This window comes from Engraulis encrasicolus, chromosome 18, assembly GCF_034702125.1.
Source record: "Engraulis encrasicolus isolate BLACKSEA-1 chromosome 18, IST_EnEncr_1.0, whole genome shotgun sequence".
Taxonomy (NCBI): domain Eukaryota; kingdom Metazoa; phylum Chordata; class Actinopteri; order Clupeiformes; family Engraulidae; genus Engraulis; species Engraulis encrasicolus.
Window position 1 is genome coordinate 35,166,246 of NC_085874.1, and position 24,310 is coordinate 35,190,555.

The following is a 24,310-nucleotide window of genomic DNA, read 5'->3' on the forward strand; positions in this document are numbered from 1 at the left end:
TGAGGATTATGACCAACTGGTGTGATCCAATGTATACCTGCGTGTATCGATTCTGCGTAGGCCTACATGGTTTGCCGAGAGGTGCATAAGAGCTTCATCATTTTTCAGTAGCCTAGCGGGAGTACATCTAAAACAACAGCTGTAGCCTATTACTTCAAAGTCTATAACAATGCAATAAATAATGAATAATGAAAATGGTTGAACAAACAAGAAAAAAAAGTATTTTTTCTATTCCTGGCTTCATCCCATTAGCTATGGGGGCACATTTACAAAAAAAACTAATGTGTGTGTTGCAAATAAAAAAGCACAACTGCTGAAACCCACCCACCACTACAACAAAACAAAGCACTGCCGTGTGACTTCACTCTCCCTGGCCACAAACATGGAAAACGCGCGCAGAAAATTACGTCACAAATTATGTCAATAGGAAGTATAACCAGACAATAGTATCTACCAAAACGGGGGTGGACGGTTGGCAATGAAATATTAAGATGTCTCAAAATACTAAATAGAGGAGTAAAATCGGAATATCTATAACAGCACCGTGCATTGTACCATTGTGGAGGTAGTATAATATTCCATGAAGACATTGGGGGTAAAAATACTGCACAATTTCCCTACCCTGTATAACCCACACCCCCTACGTTGTGGTACTTGATTCTGGTTGTCCATGCCCATGGACACTACCAAAACACAGACCATCCCGCTGGATAATATTACCTTTGTTTGGGTATCTTTTCTTCTGGGTATTTAAACATTCTCTGGGAAAGGTAGAGTTACAGATTTTTCATTGCTACGGAAGCTTGTTCACAAACCAACGTCGTCCTTTATGTCCTCTGTATTTTAGTTAGCGCGCTAGCCAAGCTAGGAAGTAGTTCTATGTGAGGAACGTCCTCCTAGCTAGCAAGTAAATACACTGACTGAGAGGACTCTGCTGTGAGGCAGGCAGCACAAGTTTTCTTGGACTAAATGCAACAGCCCGTGAATGCAGTGCCACTAAATGAAACATTTCAGATGCGTTCTGCACAGAGAAGGGCTTTCTTGCTAATTAAGATTCAGTAATAGCCCGTCAATAAGAGCTAGATCAGCTAGCTCGTTGGCAATACACAAATAAAGGAGTCAACTAGCAATTCTGTGTTAGTACTGTTTAATTACAATGCAGCAAAAAGTCACACCGTCATCATTCATGAAGTTACATCATTCATGAAGTTACACATTTCCCTGTCCACGTGTTCTTGTTTTGAATGGACAAAGATTAAATAGTTAGTCGAAGACAGTTTTAAACATAGTTCTCCTACCGGCATCATGAGTTCGCGGGTATGCAAGACTTGTGGCTGCTCAGACATCGATGTCGACCAGGCGCGCGGCAGTGCCGTGTGCATGAACTGCGGCGCTGTCTTGGAGGACAACATCATCGTCTCCGAGGTACAGTTCGTGGAAAACAGCGGAGGTGGATCGTCAGCCGTCGGGCAGTTTGTCTCAGCTGATGGTGAGTACAGTACAGCCTTCTCTGATGCCAGCACTAAAACACGTCTGTTACTTGGGTGGTGGTCAGGGAAAAGGGCGACACCTGCACAAACAGCATCATCACGGTCCGGTAGCTGCTGTGTTGTGCAAGGTGCCAGTAGAGTGCTAATGCTCTGCAAGGGGTCACAGTTTTGAAAGCGCATCATTGCATTGCATCAATTCGTGCCATCATGCAGTGAAGTTATTTCAATTTTACTGATGCTGAGGAAAACCTGTGCCAAACTCACCACCTACATTGTAAAGTCAAAATAGACATTCGGGATTCTTCTTGTCAACCTGTTGCAAACAGAGAGAAAAGACAACATATCACACATTAGGTGCTTAGGTCTAGATGTGATGAACATTATACTTTTCTCCTGATGTAGGAAGGCCTGTACAGGTTCAATACAGACAGTGTACTGGTATTTAACAGGTTTGAGATTTAAAGAAAACCACTCTTACCCCTTAAAATGCTTTTATGCAAACTACGCCCTAAGCGGTTTCTTGCGATGCTTGGATAAGTCAACCTCTGGGCAGGTGTTGAGAATCTGGGGTTGAAAGCTGTACTCGCAGCGATTACTTTTCTGGTTCTTCTGGGGCGAAATGATGGTCCGTCCTTTTCTTTATTTACTCCAAAGCCAGGTGAAGGTTGGGAGGTCGTCATGGTCACAAGCTTTAGGCCAGATTGAAAGTGTTGTTTATTATCCTCAAGGCCTTGTTGTGCCTTCAAGTCATGAGGCAGGCCGCCAGTGACCCACTTGCCATACTGTTGTGGTGGGTTATGGAGGAGCTCGCTGTTAGTGTTCTGTGGCAGAGACATGTTGGATGCATCCTGTGGGGTGCCCATTCTGTGGCCAACAATAGGCAGGGCCGACACGTTTCTTTCGGCAGGAGGAAGCGGGAGATGTTTCGGAACAAAATCGTACATCATGTTCCTGATCCTCTTACTGATGCCGTCTATGAAATCACGCGAAGCCAAACGGAAGTCTTTGACATGCAGTGGAGCGTTGCGAATTGACTGATTGGTCCATAGTGGCGTAGTCATAGTCCAACTCTGATGTGACGTCGTTGGCTCCTGGTGAAGGCTGTGGTAATGCTGGTCGTCCCTGCCCTTCTCTGTTGTCTGACCTTCAAGGATGTCGTTTGGGCTGCTCACAGGAAGGGACTTGTGCCGTTTCAGAAGGTCGTCAATACTGAGATAATGACGAGGCAAAGTATTGCCGTGGCCTTCAGAGGGGATGTCAGATTTCTTCACAGCCTCCGCCCAGGATTGAGGTTTTTCAGCTCCCAGTATGCCGTTAGGGTCAACATCATGCCCCAGGCCTGAAATGCTTTTTGCTCCGCTTGGGGTGTGAATTTCATCGCTGCCCTTGGGCCGGTCATAAAAGGACTTTGAGTTAGCCTGAGAAAGAGGCTGGAAGAAGGTGCTGTGATGATCAGCTGATTGACCATCAACTTGCTCAGTGTTGATCGGATGCGATTTAAAAAGAGGGAGAATATTATTGGCATTACTGTTGTTGTAGCTACTGTTCACAATGCTCGTCCTCATGCTGGAGACCTGGCCTTTGTGTGAAGCTGCAGTTTTAATGTCAGCATCAGTACTTTTGTCAGATGTAGTAGGCCTGTGTGAAGCTTTAGTTTTAATGTCAGCATCAGTACTTTTGTCAGATGTAGTAGGCCTGTATCTGTGATAGACAGAAGTGCTCTCCTTCCAGGGAGCCTGATCCATGCTGCTTCTCGCATGCGGCTGAACTTCATGGTAAGGACGCAGCTTGATCGGAAGCCGGTAGCCATTGGATGATGATGATGGCATGTAAGCCTTGTAGCGCTCCTCGGTAGAAAACCTAGGGCTGGCGATCGCCTCTGCACCCTCCCTCGGCGATATACCGGAGTCTACGGGCAAGACTTTGGCCGAGTAGCCGTCTTGGCTCCAAAACAGCGGCCGTGAAAGCTCGATGGCCGGGTGAACTCCAGCAGGGGGGGAAACTGACTCTGCTGCGCCGGTTCTGAAATCAACAAGTTGATTGGACTCGTGAGTAAACGTCTCTTCTGGACCTTTAGAGTTCGCAGGAGTTTTGTGACCGCAGTTAGCTCCATCAGCGGTTCCTGCTGGTTTGGGGGAAAGGGTACAACAGTTAGGCCACTATATGAGCATCTCAGGAGAAACACTTCATAAATGAACTGAATTCTCAAATAATAGCCGGGGCTACTATACAAAAATAAGTTTGGCCCAGATCACAAATAGGAGTAGACTACAATTAGAAGGCTTCTAAATAATAATAATAATAATAATAATAATAATAATAATAATAATAATAATAATAATAATAATAATAAAACAATAACAGCAATAATAATAAAGCCATGTTTGCCATATCCATTGTGACAACACTCCACACTACAATCAACGAAATAGCATTTTATGCCTCAACGGTGCACAGGGGCACCCTGAAAAAGTGCCCAGACCAAGGCAGCAGTGCGGCAGGAGTGTCAGTCATGAAGGAAGCACTGTTTAAATACTGGTTAATTACTTCCCCCACCAACCTGCCGGGTTGGGAATCGAACCGGCAACCTTTGGGCCACAAGTCTGACACCCTAATCCATGGGGAACCTTTTTCATTCGGGGGGCCTGGCTACTTCAAATTCCACCAAGGACCGTAAAAGTCCTCAGAGGGCCTTACTTTGAACGCAAACCAGGATTTCCCCCTGGACTTAAGGCTTATATTGAAGGCAGCCACCTTTTAAAACAGACCCCACCATCTCTATTTCCCCTGAATATAACTTAATTGTATTGAAAATGTAATTTCTATTATTCCTTTACGAAATATTTCATATTTCATGTGAAGCTGCATAACATTAAAATTACATTGGGGTGCGGATAAAACTGCCTCAGGGGCCTTAAACGGCCCTCGAGACATAGGTTCCCCATCCCTCCCCTAATCGCTTACCCATGACTGTGGAAATTCTGAAATCTAACTTCTCTTTGTGGCCATTACTCAAATATGCTTGCAGAAATAATTCAAGTTAGGGTTATATCAGTCGCTTACCACTTGCAGAGTGATTCTTTTTAACATTAATTGAACCAAATCCAGGTTCCTCAGACCTAAACGTGCCTTCCACAAAGAGGCTTTGCACATGGGTGAGGGGATAGAAACACTGAACAGTCAGCCTGTGGAGGAAAGGGACACTTGTTGTTAATCAGATGTCCAAATGTCATGTCTGTTTTTCTAGATGCTCCTGAATTACAGTACTGAAAAGTGCAGAAAATGTTCACCTGAATTTAGAGTCCCTTGTGATGACCGGATTGCTCTCGGGAATGTACTTCTTGGTAGATACAATCTCATTTTCATAGACTACATAAGAGTCGCCAACCTAAGGAGGATAAATAGAGATGACAGTTACGCTTGGACTGAAGGATTTTAGGGACATTTGGGGCTGACTGGGGAGCTGGTCAGTTAATTGTGTGGCCTTTTCTGCAACCGCAATAGATCAAAATTTGGGGATTTGACATAGGCTAAAGTTTAATTAGAAAATGATTAATTGTACAGGCGTTGTGGAAGATTAAAAAAAGATGAATGTAAAAACAAAGCCGTACCATGAATCTAGTTCCGCAGGAATTCAGACTGAAAGAAAACAGGATTCTGTTGTCGCGCGTTTCTTGCGGTTTGCAGCTTTTGTCACGTAAGGTTATTTGGGTTGTTGGGATGGCGGGCCACGTGCTGTTGGTCTTTGCTACCAGAGTCATAATGCCACTCTTCGAACATACTGCAAGGGACACAACATGTTTTACAAAAGCACACTAATGTTCGTTCACCCCCACCTTCATTTATTAATCTTTTGAGGAGAGGATAAATGGAGACTTTTACCTATATAATGAGATGTAATGAAAGAAAACTTGAATTTTGAAACAAAGTAATACATTTATTCAGGGTACTGCAAATGCTTTTCAAGGCAATGCACTACCACCACACAATATGTGTGCGAGGTGCAACAACTTATACAATACTTACCAATTAGTTCATCTGTGTTGAAAATACAGTACTTTGTTGCGATACTCTCATCCTCCAGAGTTTTTGAATCTCTTGCCCTTATTTGAAAAGCGCCAATAAACCTCTTCAGCGTAATGTTCTACAAAGAGTATGTCAGAAATGCATGAGATAGGGAATATTAGCCCCCCCATCCCCCCCATGCACAATTCACAAAATGGCATATAAATTAAGTTGCTTTGAATTAGCATGATCAAAAAAGGCAACATTTGAAATCTGAAAATTCAATCTGTCAGGGCAGCAAGATCAACAACGAGATGCCTGAAATCAGGGATGGGAATGTGGGTTGGCTACTTCTACACTTTTGATATTTCCAGACACAAAGTAAGGCACATGATTCTTGCTCTATAGTATGTAACTTTGTGATAAAATAAATAAATAAATAAAAAAGGTACATTTTCAAATTTCTTAAAATGTCCTCACCTCATATGTGTAGCCCCTGGTAAAAACTGGCACTTCTAGCGCTAAGCCATGAGTGTCATTAGTCAGGATGTAGCCGCGTTGCTTTGCCAGCTCTGTAGTCAACAGGTGATGCCCCACTCTGACCTCCCACAGGCGTTTGATGCTCGGCTCGCCGATGCGAAAGACGATGCTGTTCTCTGTACAGGTGGCGGTAATGGCAGGGGGAACTGGCAGATGGACACATTTAGTCAACCAATCAGCATTGTGCAACTTAGCAACTGATTTAAAAATAAATAAATACTAAAGCAATTTAGTTTAAACAGTCTGCTATTTGTAATGAAACATGTACCGTATTTGTCTGCAGAGATTAGTGAAACTATTACAATTTCAATATTTAAAGTCCACTTTCAAATATTACAGCCTGTGTGCTTTGTTTGTGGTTTTAGTTTAGAGTGGGCACATAAGTGTAACTTGCAGTTTTATTGCATTTGTCTGCAGTACCAGATTTTTTTAGTACCAAAATTCTACATATAGCGCCTGTACGTAGGGTGTGATTTGTTGCAAAACAAGAAGGGGGGATATGTTCCAGATTTTAAGCAATATCAATGGCGTTACATTAAGCCGAGAATAAAAGTCATGTGGACATACCAAAACCAATGGGGCGTGGATTACAACCCCCCGCCCCCCTCCCCAATCGCACGCTGCCTGTAAGTATGACCCATAGGTCATCATGCACTAGTGAAATAGGCAATATTTAGGTACTCACAGGCATTATAGATCCCTGCCACGACCAAGGCTTGGTGATAAAAGCGCTGCTGTTGAGGCAGAACTTGCAGCGTGTAGTTGATGTTCATCGAGTACTGCAGCAGCCCTTCTCCTAAGTACTGTGGCAGACACAGAAGTAACTTATTAAGGCAAGATAGCATGTGCAAGTCATTCATGTTATACGGTACAAAAAAAGTATAAATCCCATTGTCCTTAGATTACACAGCACACCGCACACTAGAGTCCTGCACCGGGTCGGGTACCCGCGAGCACGGGTAAATAGATGCTGAAACGGGTGGGTTTTAAACATACTGAAATTTTACGGGTGGGTAAGTTAAATACGGGTGGGTAGCAAGGGAATAAAACAAGTGGTCCTTTTCAGTAGGCTATTATTGCTAACCATCCCTTGAAATAATAGCTTGGCACTTATTTCCTATAAAAGCCTCGGCAGTGCCATGTTGTTTTTTTCTCAGTGGTGCATTTGAAAAATACAGTGCACTATTGGAATACTTTCGATTTGTGTTATTTTTTCGCGGGCACGGGTGGGTAGCGGGTAGATTGTTAACAGGTCCGGGTGGGTACGGATTTAAAAATAACCACGGGTAAGCAGGTGGGTGGGTGCGGTACTCTGTGGATACGGGTCTAAAAAAAAACGGACCCGTGCAGGACTCTACCTGACACTATAAAGTGTTTGTCAACCACTGTGCTGTGGTCAATGAGAACAATCATAACAATACAAGGGGTGTTCCAAGAAAGTTTGAGGTAGTGGTAAATCATCCAATAGAAGAGCCTCGAGTCCTCATTTTCTTAACCAACTGACACCTGTGGACCATCTATCACCATCACTTGAACCCATGATGCTCTTGGAATACCCCCAGGCGGATTTTAGTGAATGGTTTCCACTCCACATTTGAAAGATGTTTGTTACATTTACATGAGACATTCAATTTGGAATTAACTCACTTTAATTCCGAATAAAGCTCAATTCCGCTTAGAAAACGTCATGTAAACAATTCGGAACTGAAAAACGTCATGGAAACGTAGCCATTTTCCACTCACGGCCCTGTGAACGAGGGGGTCGCCAAATGGGACCTCAAGGACGTATCCGTGGGTGCCATTCATGTTGGAGAGGGTCATGACGGAGAGGCCGCGCTGGAAGGCCTCGGGCACGGTCAGCAGGAGCCTGTTGAGCTGCACAGACACCAGCTCGACGTCTGAGGGGAAGTGACCCAGCAACACACTGAACTTGCCATCCTCAGGGATAGTCTCTGTTGGGGAGAGAGAGAGAGAGAGAGAGAGAGAGAGAGAGAGGGAGGGAGAGAGAGAGAGAGAGAGAGAGAGAGAGAGAGAGAGAGAGAGAGAGAGAGAGAGAGAGAGAATAAAGAGACACACACAGAATAGAATAGAATAGAATAGAAAGCCTTTATTGTCAGTATACAAAGTATACCGAGATTTTACCTTCCCTACGAAATGCACAGTCCTTTATAGATGAACATTGTCCAGTGTGTATTCATTGTTGTAACAGCTTTGGGGAAGAAGCTGTTCTTCATCCTATTGGTTCTGGCTGGTAATGCCTTGTAGCGCCAGGATGTGTGGGATCTTTAATGATACTCCTGGCTCTACTTACGCAGCGTGAGTTGTAGATGGTGGGTATGGGAGGCAGGGGGCAGCCTATGATTTTCTGTGCTGTTTTGGTCACCCTCTGCAGTCTCTTCCTGTCAGCCTCAGTGCAACTTGAGTGCCACACTGACACTGCGTAGGTCAGCAGGCTCTCTATGGTGGAACGGTAAAAGGTCACCAGCAAGCTTGAGTCTAACTGTTCTTTCTTAAGTACTCTGAGGAAGTGCAATCGCTGCTGGGCCTTTTTTTACCAGAGCCGAGGTGTTAGTCGACCAGGAGAGATCAGCAGAGATGTGTACACCTAGGAATTTAAATGAGCTCACTTGCTCTACACGTTCTCCATTGATGTACAGGGGGGCAGGAGCATCTTTGTTCCGCCGGAAGTCCAGGATGAGCTCCTTTGTCTTGGAGATGTTCAGGGCCAGGTTGTTGGATGCACACCACTCTCCAAGTTTCAGGACCTCATCCCTGTAGGCCTCCTCCTTTCCCTCGGTTATCAGCCCCACCACTGTTGTGTCATCTGCAAATTTGACAATGATGTTCTCTGGGTGGATGGGGCTACAGTCAAATGTGTAGAGGGAGTAGAGAAGTGGGCTCAACACACATCCTTGGGGCGAGCCGGTGCTGAGGGTGCGGGTGGTTGAGAGATGGTGACCTAGTTTCACCTGTTGGGGACGATTAACAAGGAAGTCTTTGATCCAGGAGCATGTGGATGATGGAAGTCCTAGATGTCTCAGCTTGGGGATTAGGATGTCAGGAATGATGGTGTTAAAAGCTGAGCTATAATCGATGAAGAGCATCCTGACGTAGCTTCCTTGTCTTTCCAGGTGACTCAGTGCAGAGTGGAGAGCAATGGCTATTGCATCCTCAGTGGATCTGTTTGCCCGGTATGCAAACTGATGAGGGTCTAGGGTTGGGGGGAGACAGGCCTTTATATGCCTCAGCACAAGTTTTTCAAAGCACTTGGTGATGACTGGCGTGAGTGCAACAGGGCGGAAGTCATTGAGGGTGGTAGTAGATGCCTTCTTTGGAACAGGTATGATGGTGGCAGATTTCAAGCAGGCTGGGATGGTGGCTTGTTTCAGTGACAGGTTGAAAATGTCAGTGAAGACTGGTGCTAGTTGGGCCGCACATGCCTTGAGCACCTTACCTGGTACACCATCCGGGCCTGTTGCTTTCCTCGGGTTCACAGCACGAAGCACTCGCTTCACGTCATCAGCCGCAACCTCCAGAGTGGGTGGGGGGGTGCTAAGGTGTGGAGTGGGTTGTTGCAGGGGCTGGAGTGGTACGCCTGAATGCTGCGCCTGAGCTTCAAAGCGAGCAAAGAAGCTGTTCAGCTCCTCCGCTAGTGCTGCATCTCCATCTCCATGAGACACAGACTGTCCCCTATAATTAGTGATGGACTGAATACTCTGCCACATCTGCCGGGGGTTGTTCAGCTGCTCCTCAATCCGCCTTTTGTGGTCAGCTTTGGCTGCCTTGATGCCTCTTCTTAGGTCGGTGCGAGCACTGCTGTATTGCACTCTGTCACCAGACCTGAAAGCTACATCACGGGCCCTAAGGAGTGTGCGCACTTGGCTGGTCATCCATGGTTTTTGGTTTGGGTAAACCTGGATAGTCTTTTTCCACAGTGACCATGCCAATACAGTACTTGATGTAAGACAGTACAGTGTCGGTATATGTGCTCAGATCCTCATGATGGAAGGCTTCCCAGTGTGTCTGCTCAAAGCAGTCCTGCAGACGGGGGAGAGCATCGTCAGGCCAGGTGGTAATTGTACGGCGTGTGGGCCTTGATTGGCGGCTGAGGGGGGTGTATGCGGGGGTTAGGAATAGGGAGAGATGATCAGACTGGCCGAGGTGGGGTAGGGGTGTGGCTTTGTATGCATGCTTTGATGTTAGAGTATACATGGTCCAAAGTTTTCTCTCCTCTTGTTGGGCATTTAACATGCTGATGGAATTTAGGCAATACCGTTTTTAAATTGGCCTTATTAAAGTCGCCAGCCAGTAGGTGTACTGCGTTTGGGTAGGTTCTCTAATGGTCATTAATGATGTTAAGGAGCAGAGAGAGCGCTATTTTAACATTAGCGTCTGGGGGAATGTAAACAGCAGTGATCACAACAGCGGCTATCTCTCTTGGCAGATAGAATGGTCTACATCTCACTGACATGCACTCTAGGTCGGGAGAACAATGGCAACAATGAACAGACAGCCCAGACTAATTGTAGTATTAATGCATTTTCTGATCAGAGTTCAGAAAATAAATATTTAAGAAAAAAAAAAAGGAGATATAAAAGGGGAAAAGTGAGAGAAAGAGACGATCACCTTTCCTATATAATCAGTGTTATGCATGCCGTCCAACACTGTGGAGTCGTGTGGGTATAAAGAGGCTCACCGTCTATGGTAAATTGCTTTCGACACACCAAAGGAGTCTGCAGCAGTCTCATCATCAGGTGTCTGGTGTCCTCAGTGTCTCCATGTCCGTAGGGCCGCGACAACACATGCTCGTAATACAGAGAAATTGCATAGATTTCATGGTAGACGTTGTCCAACACAAAGCTCTGTGGAGGCAACCAGGGGGGAAAAATATATAGTGACAGTGATTTTTAATGCAATCATGGGTTGCTTGTTCATGTACGTATGTGTTCATTCATTCTTTGAAATTGCAGATTATAGGCTAAACCACTCTGAAAATGACCTCTATTCATGCAAGGACAACCAATTTTCATAAGGTGCCACTGCCTATGTTTCATTCGTGGAATTCATTCTACATATTGCTACATTTCTGTAGCTTGAAGGTGTTCAACCCATTTAAGCCTGATGCTGCATATATTCTGCATTGACCTAGGCGCCTGGACCTACATACACGCTGCATTCAGGATCTGGAGATTTGATTAAAAATGTGGGCATGTTAGAGCTGAATGAACACATTCTAATGCAAGATTGGGGGTCCTAGCTTTTAAGTGCCCCCAATGCATGTTTCTATGTGCTTCAGAGGCTGAGATATGTAGGTTTTTATATGCTAAGGGCACCTTCTCCCGAAAACGGCTTAGGCATTCAGCAGGCGTTTTTTGCAGGTGCCTTCCTGCAAGAATACGCCGACCGCGACAAGAGCGAGGCGAGCGACGGAAGTAATTGACTTTGTATTGAGTCGTGTGACTAGAGCGACAGTTTGTAGTTGAACTCCTGGGAATATTATGCAAATTAGCTGTGACACGGTTCGGCGACAGCCGCCAGAAGCCAATGACTGTATAGAGGTTAGTGGCCACAGCCAATGGGAATGTCGAAAATGCTTAACGTACATACTCAAGTCGTTTCAATCACTCGTATTGCTCTTGCTGCACAGAAACGACTCTCTGTCGCTTGAATCTCATCGCGGCCTGTGTATTCACCCGGTTAGGCTTTAATGGGCTAACCGTCAGTCCCTTGGTGGTGATAGTGAGTTGATACTAAAATGGTAAATGGACTGCATTTATATAGCGCCTTTCCAGTTCTGCTCACTCTCTCCACAGCATCGCCGTCGATGGTCAGTGGTGGCAGTTGTTTTTGGACCCTTTGGAAGTTGATTGTTGTCAACTTCCAAAGGGTCCAAAAACAACTGCCACCACTGACCATCGACGGCGATGCTGTGGAGAGAGTGAGCAGCACCAAGTTCCTTGGAGTGCACATCAGCGACGACCTCTCTTGGACCACCAACACTACATCACTGGCGAAGAAGGCCCATCAGCGTCTCTACTTCCTGCGCAAACTAAAGAAGGCAAGTGCTACACCCTCCATCATGACAACATTCTACAGAGGAACCATAGAGAGCGTCGTGTCCAACTGCATCACAGTGTGGGGAGGAAGCTGCACGGAGAAAAACAGGAAGACACTCCAGCGTGTTGTGAACACAGCGAAGAAGATCATTGGAGTACCACTCCCCTCCCTGCAGGACATTTACACCACACGCCTCACCCGGAAAGCACTGATGATCATCAAAGACACAAGCCACCCTGCACACAAACTGTTCAGCCTCCTGCCCTCTGGAAAGAGGTACAGGCGCCTCCGTTCCCGTACCACCAGGCTGGCGAGCAGCACAATGCACCAAGCGATCAAGATGCTGAACACTCAACCCACTCTCCCTCCACTGTCAGCCTCTAGCCAGCAAGGCCACTGACAACCCCCCCCCCCATCCCCCACCACCATATCTGCGACTGAACATTCCACCTGCACTACTATACTTGTGACTGAACTTTCAACCTGCACTAACTCAAAACATGCGCACACACACACACACACACACACACACACACACACACACACACACACACACACACACACACACACACACACACACACACACAGCACTTTCTGCACTAAACCCAAACATACACACACTGACACACACACACACACACACACACACACACACACACACACACACACACACACACACAGACACACGAACACACACACAAGACGCACACCGCACCTTCTACCTGCACTAAACACATACACACACATACACACACACACACACACACACACTGCTGCTGGTGTACTTGACAGACCTTTTTAATATTTATTTTTCTTCAAAATGCTACTATTACCATGTCAGAACGCTATAAAGGACTTTTTTTAGGAAAAGCACAAAAGCACAACAAATACCTCTTAATGTATGTCCTCTACAAGTCTTCTGTTGTCCAGTCTTGCACTTTAAATGTCTGTATGAGCACTGTCTATGTCCATACTGTCTTAAGTCCATGTATAAGTACTGTCTATGTCTATACTGTCTATGTCCTTACCTAGATTAGTCTATGTCTGTATGGGAAAGCAAGAAATGTAATTTCAAATTCTTTGTATGACCAGTGCATGTAAAGAAATTGACAATAAAACCTACTTGACTTGACTTGACTTGAGTCCTTCGAGCACTCAAAGCGCTTTACATTGTACGCCTCACATTCACCCATTCACACTCACATTCACACACCGGTGGCTGTGGCTGCCATGCAGGGTACCACCCTGCCACCAGGAGCAACTTGGGGTTAAGTATCTTGCTCAAGGACACAACAACCTTTAGGTTGCCGAATGGCTCCTCTACCACCTGAGCTACCACCGCCCCAAGTGAAATGTGTTCTCCATTATAATAACAGCATCTCAGTGCAGGGTCACAGTCCTCACCTTCCTGTACCCGCCTGCTGCCCCGAAAGGTATGCTGATGTTGACGGTCGATCCCTCACGCTCCAGGCTTAGACCCTTTGCCCTCCACTCAGAGTCCTCCAGGAGCTGCCCGTCGATGCCCATCCTCATCTGCTCATTGACATTGGTGTAGGCGGACGAGGTGGAGGTGGCAGAGGAAAGGGACTTCTGTGCAAGCAGGGCACTGGGCACGCGTGGCACTGCCAAGCGGAGGTATTCTCCGTCAAACGTGCTCGGGTCTGTAGCAAAAAAAAAAAAAGAGAGATGGAAGGAATAAGATGGTTGGAAAATGGATTCAGTTGCAGATTTAAAACTCTTCCTTGTAAAGGCTCAGCAGGCCGCATTTGCCCCCTGCGCCTGAGTTTGCCCACCCTGCCATAATACAGTTTAAATAATAAGACTTACTGGTAGAGCAGGCTGCTGACATGTCCAGCATCACAACGGCCCACCTCTCTCTGTAGTAAACCGTGGCTTTGATGACTTCAGTGGCAATTCCATCAACCTGACAGGGGTTGTGAAAAACAGACTTGGCTGTCACCAGCACAATTCTTTATGAAGCCAAAACGCTTACAGTCAATCTACTTTGTTTCCTCATGAACCCATTAAGACAAAAAATAGCCTCTGTGCAACACAACCTTTGAGACCGACTGCAGCATCTAAGTGGTGACAATTCTGTTAATTTACACCCTTTCCATCTTAATGGTTTAATTAAGTCTTTTTTGGAGCCATGCCAAATAAGGGAAAAAAAGGGTATTGGTCTGGGCGGCAGGTATGCCCTCTGTGTCAAAAACTGCCGCCTGATGAGTAGGTGATTGCGTCAACCAAACAAGCAGCAGCAGGGCTGGACTGGGGGAGCAATAGGGCCCGGGCACTTAAGGCTTAAAGGCCCCCCCTCATAATTAGCGGCGCAGAATTGACTCAATGGTGGGCCCCGCACCTTCGTGCCGTGGCCCCCTATTTTTAGAAATGGAAAATACCTGGTATGCCAGAAGATGGCCAGTCCAGCCCTGAACAACAACAGGCTACTTACCAGAACAGTGTGTGAGTGGGGCTGTCCATAGTTGGTGCGGAGCAGCACCCTGGTTGAGGTGGTGTTCAGGAGATAGCCCCTGTAGAGGGCTTCGGTGAAAGACATGGGGTCCTCTTCGTCCCCCTGCAGCATCACTTGCCAGGCAGAGCTAGCAGTCTGACGGGCCTAGCAGGGGTCAGAGGGAGGTCATTGATGCTTTTTCAGTAGCAGGTGATTAGGGATGCACGATGTATTGGCCAGATGTATCGGTATCGGCCGATATTTGACATTTCTCAACACATCGGACATTGGTCCGATGGGTAAAACTGGGCCGATGTTAACGCCAATGTTTTTGCTTGCATCGTCAGTCTGTATTAAATGTTATCTCTTTAAAAAAAGCAAACAAACATTGGTATCAGTTATCGGCCAAAACCGCAATATCAATATCGGAATCGGCCGAAATTTTTCACATCGTGCATCCCTACAGGTGATACAACCACAGCTAACGTCCATGGATTAATTAGTAATTTTTTCGGCAATGTGTAAACAATGAATATGCTTCTTAAACAAACAAAAAAACATTTCCATACAATCCATACATTAGTGGCATTAGCTGTGGTTGCAGCACCCTGATGTCTGCTACTAAAACCGCCAATTACCCTAATCCAGGACAGGACACCTTTCCATTTTGTATCTTTCAAAGTGTAAAAATTGTCCAGTGTCTGTGTGTACAGAGTAAAAATGCTAGGGCTGTAACGATACACTCAACTTACGATTTGGTACGTATCACGATTCATGACCTACGGTTTGATACACCCAACGATTTCACATTATAACATAAAATTATGAATAAAAACTATGATAGTTTATTGGTAGAATAGGTTACCAGAGGCTAGTAATAATTTTAAAAAGTTTAAATATAATAATGATGATGATTTGAACCTTGGAAGCACTACCACTTCATTTCATGCGATTGTTTTTTGGACTGATGGGTAGCATAACTTAGAAGGAACCAGTATCGTGATATTGCCTTTCAATCGCGATACAGTATCGTGACTCTGTGTATCGCGATTTCTCTGTTTGATACAACATCATTACAGCCCTAAAAAAATGCAGTGTTAACACTTAGATAGTACTCTAAGTGTTAAATCGAATCACTCAGTCAGTTACCCAAAAAGAACAGTCCAGGGTGAGAGCTCTGTGGTCACTGAAGGCACTGATAATGGGTGTGTTCCAATATGCAACCTTGCGTCCTCCACTTTTGCTTGTGGCCTCGTACCAGGAAGTAATATGTCATGATATCACTGACAACAGCATTATATTTCAATATCTTGCAAAAGCTCAATTGTTAAGTTATTTTCTCATTTGCAAACTGGATGGTGAATGAAGAATAGTCCCCCAAAAATTGTTTTGGCTAGGCTGACAGCAGGGAAACTTTATTGTTTTCTCCACGGAGGTGGGGCCAGAAGGCGGGGCGAGGCCACAAGCACAAGTGGAGGACGCAAGGTAGCATATTGGAATGCAACCAATGGCAGATGCCTGAAACGTCTGCTCTATTCTGCTCTGAGGAAAATAAAAACTCCTTATGCTTGACCTTAGTGTCTTATTCAGTGATCGAACCTGCTCTCACCCTGAACTACATCTGTGCTTAAGACATGCCCCAGATGGCTGCTGCTATCTTAACCCATTTTAGCCTAAATGCCCTTTTTGGAAAAAGGTGCCCTCTGCCTATTTAAAACCTAAACATTTCAGTCTCTAAAGCACATTAAAAACATGAAATGAGTTGCATTTATTTTGCACTAGAATGTGCTCATTCATCTCTAACACACCCATATTTTTAATAAAACAGCTGAAGTCTCAAGAACCTGAATGCAGCGTATATGTTGTTCCAGGACACAATGGGTTAAAACGGTGGCTTTTCCTTACTGTGTCTAATGCAGCGGTCCAGGATTCCTTGGACGTTCCTTCACTGGATGTGCAAGACCTAGATCCATGCTTTTCCATTGTGACCTAAAGCAGCACAGGATATTTCAGTCACAAACAGACCAGGGCTTGACAATGGCCCCTGCCAACCAGCCAATGCTGGTAAAACTTGGCTGTGGCTAGTAACAATTTCAGTCTCACTAGCCATTTTGACTGGTAACTTAAGCGTATTCTTTGGTGTGACAAATCACAGTAATTGCATTAATTGTTTTTTTTTATTTAACTGCAAGATTCTAAAAGAAAAAAAATGACAACAAAATTCTGGCTAGTAGAAAGGCTAAATCGCTAGTGACTCGGGAAAACCACTAGCCACAGTGGCCGGTGAGCAAAAAAGTTAACGTCAAGCCCTGAAACAGACCAGCTGACCTGTTGTCACAACAGATTCCCATTCACACCAGGAGAGTATTCCAAGAACTTGGCCAAGTAGTAAACCAGGTTAAGTTTACCCGGAGGTTGTGGTAAATCATCTAAAAGAAGAGCTTGTAATCCTTGATTCTGTGGCTAAATGAAACCTGTGGACTATGTATTAGTAGGTTTACAACTTCCTTTAAGTTAATTTAGCCAGGTTTATCACTTAACCTTGTTCTAGAAGTAGTAAAGCAGGTAACCCAGGCACAGAGGTACTATTTACAACCACATGATGCCTTCATGCGCACAAACAGAGCATGACATTATAAGCATACAATTAGTATGTAAACAATAAGGAAACAAAATCTAAAAGATTTCAGTGACTGTAATTAGTCAGTATTAGGTTACCTCCATGTAATTCTCCTCACACATAATCTCGCGGCTAGACCAGGCCAGTGCCAGTTTGCAGGTCTTCTCCACCCTGTAACTCTTTTCCCGAGCGTCTCCATCAGCCACGATGACATCAAACACAAAACGAAACACCTCATCATTCTGGAAAAAAATGTGCACAACAAACCACACAGTTTAACACTGTTTAGTTTTTTTTCCAGATCCATTTTTGTCAGTGCAGGGGGAAATCCCTGTTTGTTTTCATAGTACGGCCCTTGGAGGAATTTGCAGTGGCCGCTCGATTGAAAAAGGTGCCCCACCGCTGGTGTATGCAAACTCAAGAGCTGGCACATAAAATGTATTATCCATCTACTGTGATGCAAGTCTTTGACTTGATGCGATTAATCAAATGGTCAGTTTCCATTTGAAGCCGTGTAGGCCTTCTGAATACTTCCTTTGGACTGAGATATTGCACAGGCTCACCATGTGTGGCACTGGCATGCATAGCCTACCTGGTTGTGTGTGTAGCAGGAGAAATAGGATGCTCTTAGGGTGAGCCTGTGGTTCATGTTGACATTGCTCAGGGTATATCCGCACATGGCTGCCTGATTGTCATCCACTGGATGAACGCCATTGCCATCTAAGGTGCATCAAAAGAAAAAGAAAAAAATACAACGGGAAAAAAAAAATCAGCAGACACATTTCAAATGTTTGCCCTGGCCTGTTGGCCATGAAAAAAAACACAACAAGCACACATACTGTATTGCAAATGTCTGCCCTGGGGTGCGTTTCTGGAAAGGGTAGTTATTAGCGGTTAGCAACTTGGGTAGTTGTCAATGGAAAATGGCATTGCAAACAATAAAGTAGCTAACGAAGTTAGCAACTATGGTTTCCAGAAATGTCTGCTCTGGCCTGTTGGCCATGGGGTACGGAGACAAGAAAGTGTCTGCCTACTGTCACTTCTAATCTCCTAATAGCTGCTGTGCCATGGCATGCAGCTGTGCCCCTGCAGTCTCAGTCTCAGAGTACTTCTTAAGGAATCACATCAATATCTTCCACGGCCTGCTTTACAGCCACAGAGATGAAAGTGGAAAGGGCTGGGTTGTCTGTCGACGTGTTATCCATGTCTACGCAGTCTTGAAAGTGATCCTTTAACACAGCGGTTTGCAAAGTGGGGGTCGGGGACACCTGGGGCGCTGAGAGGGGGTGCTAGGGGGCCCGCAGCAAGTTGAAAGGAAGTGGGTACAGTATATCACGAAAATGAGGACACCCCTCACAGTTTTTGCAGATTTGTGAGTTCTACTACCATGCTTGGCTATTGAGAGGACACACTTTTTTTTGTTAAACTCACTTGTTTATCACCACACATGCTCTACACCATCTAAAGTAAATTTGTTTATCTTGGTCTCTTCAGATCACATGACATGGTTCCAGTGATCCATATCCTTGGTCTGTTCATCTCTCTTGAGACCAAGATAAACAAATTTGCTTTAGATGGTGTCAAGCATGTGTGGTGGGGGGGGGGGGGGGGGGGCAAATCAGCCAGTATCAGAGACACTTGTGACCTAACGATCATTATTGGAAAGGCTATGCCTTGCAGATTCAAAAGAAGTAAGATATATATAAAAAAAACCTACAAGTATTTTATGGTAACATTTTTGATGAAGCAACTTTAGAAATTACATTAACAACACAACATTGTTATCTTTTGAGGGAACTTGGTCAAGGTGGTTGGTGTTTGTTGTCAACATGGACTTAGCAATAAAGTGCTGGGGGAACCTCTGGGACTATAATTAATGCTATAAAGATGGTGGCTTGACAAAATGTGGATTATTTACCTCCGAGTTATCTGTTGATCATAAAAACAACAGCTTTTTGGAATTTATTTGTTTTGTTTTGGAATGAGCAAGGTTTAGAACTGTGTCTGGATTAGATTACCTCCGCTTTGAGGTGTCCATTCCAGGGGAGTAACTTATGCCGAGAACCTGGCTAAGCAGTAGGGCTGTAACTCAACTCACGATTGGTTGGTATCATGATTTTTACTTACTGTTTGATACACCCCACGATTTAGAAATCTCATTTTCAGCTTGAAAGCATTATCACATTGATCATATGGTTGTTTTCTGGACTGAAGAATAACAAAACTTTGAAAGTTCATATCACGATACTGCCTCCTTACATCACGATACAGAATTGTGACTAAGTATCACGATTTCTCGGTTCAATCCAATATTGTTACAGCCCTACTAAGCAGTACTCTGACTTGAGTGCTCATTATGATATCATGCGCTGATACACAAAAGGGGTTCCAGACGCTTCTGTTTTTTTCATCTGGTGCATCAACGGGAGGGAGACAGGTAATCTTGAACGAAGAGAAGACACCGGAGCAGCTCAGACGGGATGCTTTTCTTTTTAATTCAAGTGCACAACATGTTAGGGAATGTCATCCGCTGATACATTTGTGGCATTTCTGAGATTGGGCACCTCAGAAAATATACCGGTACTCATCATTCTAAGAACTTTTTGTAGCACAGCTCAGACGGCTGGTTATCACTCACCCACTGCCTGTAGCTTGAGTGCGGGCCCAGAAAATGCCTTGTCAATAGACAACCACAGGTATCGATCCCGGCATTCAGTCTTAATGGCACCTGTTGGAGGATGAAACATTTTTTTTATTTTCAATAGTCCCTGCAGACACTAGCTGAATGTCATCGGAGCTAAAGGCATTACTGGCACATGGCTGGCTTGTAGTTCCCAAACAGGGGCCTATGCTACATAGGTTAAGTTAAGAAGTAAATCATCTAATAGAAGCCCTCATATGAGGAGTCCTCATTTTCCTAAGAACCCCAGGAGTCCAGGCTCTTCTATTAGATGATTTACCTCTTAACTTAACCTGGTTTACTCCTGAACCAGCTTTGTGGTATAGGCCCCTGGGTCCCCGGGGGTGGGTGTTGTCACAAGAGAGAAAGCAATGTCTGCTTGCCACAATACCGCTTTACTACTGTACCATTTGGACCTGGCTCATAAGCTTACACTTCGCTTCACTTCACTTGGGACCCTTTTCTCCCATGCTTTTAAACTTTGTGTTTGTTTTTCATGACATTTAATTGAAAGTCAAAATAATGGTGTAAAGAAATAAAATCATTCATTCATTCATTCATTCATTCATTCATTCATTCATTCATTCGGTCTACCTTCTGGGGGCCAGTTGATGATGACGGCTCCACATGACATTGAGCAAAGCAGCGAGAGTCTGTTGTGGTGAAACAAGTGGGTCGATAATCACTTTCATTGTTTTTTGTTTTGTTTTTTGTTTTTTTAAAGGTAGACTCTAGCCCAGCCTCTAATCTATCAAATCGCAATCATGGTCCCTTTTGAAAACTGTTCTGAAAATATTTAGCTGGAAAGCATCAAACTTACCCAAAGTAAAGACCTATCCTTGCGAGCATTGTTGTTGTATTAGAAGTTACAGTACGACTAGCTAGACAGTGTACAAAAGTCAGCTGAAGCTAGCAGTACCTGAGAGCTAACTGAAGGTGAGTGTAGTTTTGACTTGGTAGTTCTAGTCCAATGAGACTCTGGATCTCCTCCACACACCAATCTACCAAACATGGATAGCACAGGTGTGAGACGTAGACAGGTGCAACCAATTAGCTGAAATCTATTGAAAGGGGGCAGGTCTGCCACAGGTTGCCATCTTAGGTGTTGTTTCCATGTAGCAGGATATTTTTTTTAGCAGGGTATTTTTTTCTCCTGTTGAGGTGTAAACGCAACATGTGGATAAAAATAAATCCTCCATTGTAACAAATGCGTTTCAGCCCCGTAAACAGGATATTTTTTTCTCCTGCTTTTTATACCTGGATTTTAAATATCTGCTACGTGGAAACGGAAGGCCAAAACCAATGCAAAACCAATGCAACCAGGAGAATAAAATATTCACATATAAAAATATCCAGCTACGTGGAAACAGCACCTTAGTTGGATCAAAGGGACTGCATTCCAATATGCACACTTCCGCCCTCCACTTGTGCTTGTGGCCTCGCATTTTGCTGACGCCCCACCTCCGTAGAGATAACAATAAAGTTTCCCCGCTGTCAGCCTAGCCAAAACAATTTTTGGGGGACTGTTCCTCATTCACCATCCCGATTGTAAATGAGAAAATGACATTAGAACTGTGCTTTTGCAAGATATTGGATTCATTTTCTGACGTCTGTGACATCATCATGAGGTCACAAGCAGACAAGTGAGCGAGGGAGGACGGAAGTCCGCTATATGCATATTGGAATTCACCCACTAGATCTTAAATGGTACACTTGTGCACTTCAGTGTACATGTTTCTTCAGTGTGTATGGCGTATTAATTACGCCTTATTATTATAGTGCCCAAAGTGCACAAGTGCACCATCTGAGGCACAAAATAGTTATTTTCCCCTGTCCCCCCCAACCTTGTGTCTGTTGGTTGACTTCAGTCAGTGTAAAAAAGTCAGTTTTGTCATGGAATATTTTATTAACATTAAAAATACAAATGTGATATAAAAGAACACAAGCCTCGTTGAGCATGAGGACATTCATCTATGTTTCAGAGTTTGGCAGCAAGGGTTTATTTTTGGATATACTTGTGGCTGATCCCTGGTGCTGAACAAAAAAACGACACACTCCTTTGGATTGTTCTTCTTTTAAGTTCTTTTTTGACCTCAGATTCACCATTACTTTTTTGGTATACATGTATCACAATTGTTTTGAAGTGTTAAATGAATGCCCAATTTAAAATGGACTTTTCCCAGCCACAAGGTTGGAGGACAGAGGGTAAGCTCTGGCACCATTGACGTATACAGTGCGTCAATGATTGGCATACAAATGATTGGCACACAAAGAGTCGATAGACTTCAAGATTTTTATACATCATCATACAGTTGATTGTTGAATGAAACCAAATGATGAAGAAACACACATGCATATTAAGAGCATCATAAGTGTCAAGTACAGGTGTCAAGTTCATGACACCTTTAACAGGGCTCCAGAGTGCGACCAATTTGGTCGCACATGCGCCCATTTTTTTCCATAGTGCGCCTAAAAAATATTTTTAGGCGCACCGGTGCGACCAGCCATCAGTAGAACAAAATTAATTACCAATGCTAAACACCTGTTTTAATGGCCATAAAATGAATAGTCATTCTGCAGTAGATCTAGGCCTACTGTAACTGGCCCATCACACAATAAAACGCGTCAATGCGTCATTCAACTCCGCTGAACTATCTTTCTCCCCCTTCCTCTCGCCCGACGTTTCAGAATAAAATGTTCGACTTGGCTAAACTCTCCGAGTTCACGTGTGCTCGCGAGTTTGTTTTCTCAACCAGGGGAGTTTTGGACGGACGAGAGGGTTACAATCACGGGGAAAAAACGAGATGGCTTGAGGGTATATTGAACATCGGCCACTGATCACATAAACGCAGACGGGTGCGCGGATAATAATGGTCCGTTTCAGCCGCGTGCAGAGCTGGCCATTCAACAGGTGACACGCTGTCGGGACTTCTATGACAGTTATTTGATAGCGACTCCGAACTGCCTATCTGTCGGCAAGGCATCGTTCATGCACCGAGAGAGAGAGAGAGAGAGAGAGCGCGCACAAAATTGTGCTGTCCTGTCGTAGCGCTAGCTAAGATACCCAATCATCATGCAAAGGGAGAGCGCTCAAAAATGGGGAAGTACAAAACCCAATTCACCTCGGATACCACTGTAAACACAATGGTCCGTTTCAACCGCGTGCAGAGCTGGCCAAGTTTAACAGGTGACACGCTAGTCTCTCAGGACTTCAGTGAGTTTTTTGATAGCGACTCCAAACTGAATATCTGTCGGCAAGCCATCGTTCATGCACCTTGAGACAGCACGAGAGAGAGAGGTGGGGGAAGCGCACATGAAATTGTGTCTGTTCATAGCGCTCGTTAAGATACCACAATTATTCATCATAGCGCTTGCTAAGATACCCAATCATCATGCAGAGGGAGAGCGCTCAAAAATGGGGAAATACAAAACCCAATTCACCTGCAAACATAGGCTATTAGTTTGTTTTAACAGGGTTAAAACAGGGTTAAAAAAACATATCCATCCATCCATCTCTGTGCTTGTGTGTAGCCTTATTGCTGAAAATTAAAGCTTTGGCTAGCTTATAGGCCTACTTGTAGCCAGGATGTGGTAGTTATGTAGCCTACTGTGATGTCTTTTGAGGAGCACATGGAAGGCTCCAGGTCTTTTAAAATATTAATAATTTCATTAAATATTATTATTATTATCATTATTATTATTATATTATTAGGCCTATTGCTTTTTTATTAGCCTATTATTATTATTATTATTATTATTATTATTATTATAAATCTGGGGTGCGTGCGTGCGTGCGTGCTGTGTGAACATTTGGGTGCACCTAAATTGTGTGCTGGTGCACCTAAAACAAAAAATTAGGTGCACCAGTGCAACCAGTGCAAAAGGTTATTCCGGAGCCCTGGCCTTTGGTGCCTCCAGATATACAGACTTTAATGAACCACCTTAAACTAAGCCTCCTTAATGATATGTTGCAAAGGTATTCATCTGTTCTTTCATGAATGTTTCAAATCAGATTTGTGTATGTGCATGATGAACTACATAGTGCCCACAAGGTGAAGAGACCAGAGGGAGAGTGTTTGTGCATTGATGTTTTTCACCACTAGATGGCGATATTGCCTCACATCCCTCCACAACCTGCTGCACCTACTCACTTGTTTTTGTGTGTGATGTGGTGTGATTTTCCAAGCAAATTTTGATTTATTGGCTTGATTAGACCAAAGTGCTCCATAACATCCAACATTAGACCCCATTAGCGCATCAGTTCCCCGGTTAAATTCGGCGAGATTGAGATCTTTAGATGGCCATAATCAGTCATTTAAATCCACGGCGGGCGAGAGCACAGCACGCAGCCTAGCTGCCAGTAATGTAATTAGACGGTGGCAGCCAGCCAGTAATCAAATGCATAATAAAAATGTGATTGTGATGTAAGGTGTTTTGCACTTAGCCTGAATGCTGTATGATGTGGT

General features: G+C 44.4%; 2 protein-coding genes across 2 annotated transcripts in view; one reads left to right on the forward strand and one right to left on the reverse strand.

The window, feature by feature from the left end:
- Positions 1-1,130: 1,130 nt before the first annotated feature.
- Positions 1,131-21,641, reverse strand: LOC134469343 (uncharacterized). The gene is made up of 20 exons (XM_063223545.1): positions 20,665-21,641; positions 20,439-20,497; positions 19,803-19,892; positions 17,757-17,884; positions 17,263-17,406; positions 16,450-16,533; positions 14,545-14,709; positions 13,920-14,016; positions 13,497-13,753; positions 10,732-10,897; positions 7,779-7,987; positions 6,721-6,838; positions 5,976-6,181; positions 5,517-5,634; positions 5,102-5,271; positions 4,781-4,878; positions 4,554-4,675; positions 1,969-3,615; positions 1,762-1,803; positions 1,131-1,640 (listed from the first exon to the last, which is right to left on the reverse strand). The coding sequence occupies exons 1-19, from the start codon at positions 20,691-20,693 to the stop codon at positions 1,799-1,801; spliced, it is 3,912 nt and encodes a 1,303-aa protein (XP_063079615.1). The 5' UTR covers positions 20,694-21,641; the 3' UTR covers positions 1,131-1,640; positions 1,762-1,798.
- Positions 1,306-24,310, forward strand: part of brf1b (BRF1 RNA polymerase III transcription initiation factor subunit b) — a 180,875-nt gene continuing 157,870 nt past the window's right edge. Inside the window, exon 1 of the mRNA XM_063223546.1 lies at positions 1,306-1,489. Coding sequence (XP_063079616.1) covers positions 1,306-1,489 — 184 coding nt within the window. The remainder of the gene's footprint in view (positions 1,490-24,310) is intronic.